The following is a 6,855-nucleotide window of genomic DNA, read 5'->3' as shown; positions in this document are numbered from 1 at the left end:
TCACCACTTGCTACTGTGATCATCAAAGACACTTCTTTGCGATGACATTTGGTTGAGGATCATAAGGTGTCTCCATCTTTCTCTTTTTACAAGTGCGTTTAACCACTAGAAGACGGCTGAACATACGATTTGCTCTCAGTCTGCATTTTCGTCTTTTTGTTTGCTAGTTCATCTTTCGTACGCATTTCTGTGTTCTCTGGTGTCATGACAGCCTCTGGCAGTTTAATGAGTAACGGTCTAGAGAACAAGCGGGCGCTGGGGTACATTGGTACTTGAGTGTGGTGATCCACGGTAGTTGTGAAGAAACTTCAACATTTCATGTGTCCAGTTTTTACCTGTTGTCATTGAAGCCTTGATAGCTTTCTTGATAGTCTTCATGAAGCCTTCTGCCTCGTCGTTCACCCTTGGCCAGTATGGTGTGGTTTTACGATCTTTGAAGCCTAGATCATTTGCAATAAAGCTGGAAATCTGTACTGTTGAATGGCGATCCATTATCGGATTTAGCACATTTGGTACACCAAATTCTGAAAAGATCTTCTCGATTCTCGGAATGACAGCTACAGCAATAACTGATTTGATGACTTCTACAACAGGAAATCGAGAATAGTCGTAGATTATGACGAGAAGATATGCTAAAGGCAATTCAGCAAATTCAACGATTAACTCTTTCCATGGACCTGTTGGTAGCTTGGACATTAGTAGGGGTTCTCGGCTAGGTGTGTCTGTTGCTGCCTGACATTGGAAACAACTTCTAACAACGTGGTCAACTGCCTTGTCTAGACTTCGTGTTTCACTTTTTCACAGCGGGTGTAGAACTCTGAGTTTACTAACGGGTTTGTATGTCTGCGATACCATTTTCCGGTTGTTGTTGCTTGCATAACAACTTTCATTGTTTCCTCTTCTTTTATGTAGTTTATGTATTCTTCGGCTATTTTCTCCTCTCGGCTGGTTTTCACTTGGGCCTTGTAGGGGTGTCTAGCTATGTAATCAGCTGGGTTATCTGGTCCAGAAAGATAAATGACCTTAACGCCATAAGGCTGAAGTCTCATTGCCCACCTTTCAAGTCTTGTGGGAGGAGTAGAGTTTGGATTCCAATAGATAGATACTAATTGCTTATGATCGGTGATGATGGTGATTAGTTTGACATAGACGTACGTATATGTAAAATGTTCAAAAGCCTAAATAGCTGCAAGACCTTCTTGCTCCGTCTGTGAATTTCTCTGCTCAACTTGTGAGAGGGTTCTGCTTGCATATGCTACAACATGGTGAGTTTGTGGATTTACTTGCATTAGTAGGGCTTCAAGTCCAACTGGGATGGCATCAACGTATAGTTGAGTGTCATGGTATGAATTAAACTTTTTTAGAACAGGTTCATTTACCAGTGCATCTGGTAGAGCGACTAGGATTTAATCATGACTGTCAGTCCATTTCCACGGAACATCCGTTCGCGTTAGGTCGCGAAGTGGTTGAGTTAGATAAGATAAGATAAGATTTATTGGTTCTCTCTTCTCGCGCAGGAGAGGTTCGACCCGTACAGCAGTTACAAAACAACAACTGACAATATATAAAAATTAATTATTGAAAAGATAAATGAGTAAAGAAAGAAAAACTGGACAAGCAACAGAAATGTTACTTTCATTATTCTGTAGGAATAACTTTATGTACAAAAAAAGAAATTGAGAAAGAAAAAAAAATAGAGAATTCAGTTAAAGAATATAAAGTAAATAAATAAATAAAAATGACAAAAAATATATGTTTATAAGTACAGTAAATAACATAAAAATTAAATATTGGTAGTAATGTTTTTCATTAGTTCAGTTCTTTCAGTCATTGCTTTTGTTAAATATGTTTTACAATGGTTATCGAATATGTTACACATTTCAATATTCTGGTATGCATCAAAAATATTATCTAAAATTAAGTGGTGACTAAATTCACATGAACCTTCTAAGAAAATGTCCCAAAAGTACCTATTAATTTTACATAAGTCAGTTTTCAAAATTTCAAAACATGCATTTCTTATAGAGGATAGACCTTCACAATCAAATATAAAATGGTCGACCGTTTCTAAATCTCTTTTTTTGCAAATATTACAATGGCCCGAGCGCGTATCTGACCATGCCCATTTTCTGCCTTCAAGATAGAACATTAGTTTTAGATTTGAACTTTAAATGTGTACCTTTAAAATTCAATTTGTCCAAAAGTTAGTATTCTAAATTTGGTATATTTTTGTATTTAATGTAATCCTGCAGTGATGATTTTTTAGTTGCTTTTTGAAACCATTCTTTATTATTGTTATCTGAGATCATATTACTAAAAGATTTTATCCACTGAGTATTTTGTGGTTCCATATTATATATATCATTTAGATCATATTTGTCTAATAATGCTTTAATGTTATCGATCCATTTCCATCGTGTAAGTGATCTAACCTCCGTAAGTGATTTACATAGTAGTCTAGGCAATCTATCCTCATCCAGTTTTAAGCCTATCAAAATATTTTATTCTAAATTTGTTTTGCATCGTTTCCATTGATTGCCACCCTAAGTCACCAAGTAAAGCTTCATTGGCAACATTCCTACATAGGTTTATTTCCGTTGGGGTCATGAAAAATAGTAATAAAGTATAATTGACAAGGTTTTATGACATGATTTCATTGGTTATGACTCTCTCTTATTCGATAAGTAGTCTTTTACCATGTTCTTAAATAGTGAAAGGCTAGCGGAGCTCTTTATTTTGCTTGGAAGTTTGTTCCATTTATGGATGACGGTAGCATAAAATGTGCCATCGATAGCTTTAGATGCTTTCGGTGAGATAAAGTTGAAATCGCTTTGACGTGTACCATGACTGTGCTGGGCACATACTTTAGCCAAGTGGCTATTTAGGTACGATGGAGCAGAATTATTTAATATTTTATGCAATGTGCTTAATTTAATTTGTGTTACTCTATCTTCGACATTTTAGTAATCCAAGTTTATTTAATTCTTTCAAGCCAACATGGCTTCGAGGTCCTTCGTTCGTTACGTACCTAACCATATTGTTTTGCACAACTTGTAATTTGTTTTTACATTTCTTTGTAGTTCCAGAGTACCATGATGAGCAAGCGTAATCAAAATTACATTGAATGAGGGCAGAGCATATGTTTTCCTTGCGTTTTCGTTCAGAAAAGATGCTTGCCTATATAAAAATTTCAGTCTAACTACAGTTTTTTTGACAACTCGAAAAATATGTTCACCCGACATGGATTGATCGAGTGTTATACCAATTTATCGAAGAAGATTCATTTATTGGTACTCAATTGCAACGAACTGAGAATTAATTTGCTTCCTTCAATTTGTGATTATTTCCAAACAGTATTGCTTAAGTTTTGCCGAAGTGAATTAATAGCCTATTGTCAATGAGCCATTCGTGGCAGGATTCTAATTCTTTACTCAGTTTACTGGCCAATAAAGTTGGATCTTTTCCGGATACCATTAAAACACTGTCATCTGCATATAAAATAAGTGTGCAGTTGACACTAATTGACATATCGTAAATATAATAAAGAAATAGAAGTGGGCCTAGTATACTTCCTTGTTGGACACCACAGGTTATAGGAAGTAAACCTGACTCAACCTTGTTTACACAAACCGACTGTTGTCTGTTTTCTAGATAGGATTTAAACCACTGGATTGATAAATCCTATGCCCATGAGCCATTATCTCCAGTTTGCTAATTAAAATACCGTGGTCAACTGTATCAAATGCCTTTTGTAAATCTAACGCTACCATACCAAAATAATATCCATTAGACATTTAGGTACGAATATAATCTGTCATATGAATCAAACACGAATCTGTTGAGTATTTACGCCTAAAACCTGATTAAAATTCAAACAAAATATCATTTTCTGTGAGATACCGTCCATTTGGATGAATACTGCTCGTTCAAGTATTTTTGACATAGTTCTCAAAATGCTTATTGGTCGATAGTTACTTACAACTGACTTGTTACTCTTTTTAAATATAGGATGTATTCGATTGAAGTCGTCAGGGACGGTTTTAGTTAGGATAGACAAATTCATAATAAATCGTAATCGAATGTTTTCTAAAATTTTATCATCTATCTATGGTTCGGTTCTATTTTTTAGTCTTAATTCTTTTAATAGTGCAATTTCGTAAATAACTTTTTTCATAATTGATTTACATTTTGAACAAGCTTGGTTAACAGCGTTAGTGTTAAGTACTCTAGAACAATCAGAATTTGATAGCTTGGAGATAAATGCAGAGGCAGTATATTTCTTTAGAGACTTTATTTTTATGGTCGCTTATTCCAACACCAGTGGTTGTTTCCTCATCGCCAATATTATGTTCTTTGATAATTACTGTGTTGTGTAAAACAGAGCAACAAGAACATGCTTGGGTCCATTGAACGATTTGTTACTGAACTACTGTACCTTTCTTTGTCGGTTAGCTTACAATACTGTGTGGTTTGAACATCACAGCATACAGCAACAGTGCTTTCCCGTGTGACCAGGGGCGGATTTAGATGGGAGGCCTGCCCCTCCCCCCCCCCCTTCTTCTTAGTTTTCTCATAAACTCTGAATAATCTTGGTGTAACTCCTGATTACGCTGAAGTTTGGTCTTCAATCCTGCTAACCTCTTAATCGCCATACACTTATAATTAGGGAGTATTGGAGCTGTCTCTTATACACCTCTAGATGTGTATAAGAGACAGCCCCCACACTTTTGGACATCTCTGGATTCGCCCCTGGTGACTGTTGTAAAATATTAAAATGTATTATGACTTAAATCATCAGGGTAATTTCACTTTTATACTACAATGTAGTGAAAAGGTCCGGTGCAACTATATTCAGTTTAATTTAGTGAGGTACGGTACTTAGTGAAACTTAGCTTCTGAATTTCTGAATGTTACTGATCATTAAGAATCATTGTCATAAACTACGTCCATACCAATCCAGTCGTGATGCAGACTTCGGGCTCGAATGTTGGGGTGTCTCTACTTCAGACATATTTGGGTTGTCGTGCAGTTCTGCCTTAAATATTGCAACGTTTGGCTGATAAACTGTGGTTTGAAGCAGTTTGTTCTATTCTCCTGGTGTTTTAATAAAGAAATCCTCTTGTTTTTTTTAGCACAGTGCTCAACATATTGTTTACTGCGTCCTCTCGTGGGCTAATTTGTTGTTTCTCTCTTACGTAGGGATTTACGATCTACAATCAGTTGACCATTCCTAATTTTGGATAGTGTAGCTAGGCTATGGATCTTCCTTTCAATTTGCAGGGGTTTCCAGCGGAGGGTCTTGAGCATTTAAGATACGCTTGCGTCCCTTGCCTGTTTGAATTTGCTGCTTGAGTAGCTGCGTGCTTGGACCAGCTCATATCGCATTGTAGTTCTCTCATATCGCACTGTAGTTCCAGCCCAAGGTATTTGATTTATTTGACGTTTTGCAAGAGAACAACAAATTATCTTATATTGGAAGATTCGGGGCCGTGTTTGTTGAGTGTCTACGCGCATTGTGTGGCATTTGGATGAATTAAATACGACGATAAGACGAGATTTCGAAGATACTTTTTTATAAACAGTAAGTGTTATACGTGAAGATATATTCGAGGGCAAAACGCAGGCACTATACTTATTCGACTTTCGAGGTTACGCTCTTCTCAGAAACTACATGAAAAATATACATAAAACAGTACAAAAATAAACCTTAATTATATATTGAAGTATAAGAGAAAGTAACCGGGGTTGTATTTGAAGGTATGCTTATAGGACTCTCTGTGGTCTATATGAATGTAGTCGCCTTGATCAGGGGTGACGCCAGCGGGGGAGAAAAGCACAATTTGTCGGGGAGAAAAAAAAAATTATATGTATTTTCTACATATTAGTAGACTCTAAAATTGATTAAATAAGCCTTTGAAACCCCTAAATTGTCAAACTTTTCGGGGGGGGGGGCTTTCCCCCCTGGACCACTTTCATAATCTTTTAATCGAAGCTCGACCACACCCACTTTGCTTTCGTCAGGGAAATCTGACCCCTTATCGGGGACATCGGCCCCTCCGTCGGGGACCTCGGCCTCCACCCCCGGGCAAATCCTGGCGCCACCCCTGGCCTTGATATATATAGCATCCATCCCATCTCACCTGTTTAGTCTTTCCTCCACATACTTTCCAATTTCCTTCAGCGTTTAGGAGAACATTTATATCTCTAACACTTGAAAAAAGAAATGGAAAGGTAGGTGCGCACAATGAACCTTCCAAGAGACGCTCATCTTCTAACACAATCTTCCAAAAGAGAAAATAAAATCGAAAGTATAGAGGTGTATTAGAAATGAATTTGGGAACAGGTAGGTTCATCAATAATTATGTAGGCCTAGAGTCATACAGACATAACAATCATACTATATAACATGCACAGTAAAAGTTTAACCATGTAAATATAAGAAATAGATATAAAATGCAGATGTATGACTTAATATTTTTTTAAAGTAGCATTAGATATATCTTGCCGATATATCATTTTGTTTGAAATTAACACAAGTAGATAAAACATGAACATATCTTTTTTGTGTGTACAAGTGCTATAGAGTAGGGATAACGGGGAATATGTCGTCTGTTTTGAATGATACAAGTGTTACATTACTAAAAGAAGTTTCTGCTAAATCTAGCCCCATTGTTGCTACGATGAGAGATCGTCTCATTACATCGTAACTTGCTTGATGTGGCTATTAAATAACACTGGATTTTACTGGTAAATGGTTATGCCGGGTTTTCATTCCATTAGAGGGACACCTTGGTAATGTCACTTTGTCTTCATTTCTAAATCATCGATACACCCATGTATAATATCACAGATATA

The 6,855-nt window shown here is 36.6% G+C and overlaps 1 protein-coding gene across 1 annotated transcript; it reads right to left on the bottom strand.

Moving 5' to 3' along the window:
- Positions 1-237: 237 nt before the first annotated feature.
- LOC117115012 (uncharacterized protein K02A2.6-like) lies at positions 238-696 on the bottom strand. The gene has a single exon (XM_033258643.1). The coding sequence runs from the start codon at positions 694-696 to the stop codon at positions 238-240; it is 459 nt and encodes a 152-aa protein (XP_033114534.1).
- Positions 697-6,855: the final 6,159 nt, after the last annotated feature.

This window comes from Anneissia japonica, unplaced genomic scaffold (genome assembly GCF_011630105.1).
Source record: "Anneissia japonica isolate Jap-2015-1 unplaced genomic scaffold, ASM1163010v1 scaffold7586_len110223_cov112, whole genome shotgun sequence".
Classification (NCBI taxonomy): Eukaryota; Metazoa; Echinodermata; class Crinoidea; order Comatulida; family Comatulidae; genus Anneissia; species Anneissia japonica.
This window is presented reverse-complemented; position numbering and strand designations above follow the sequence as displayed.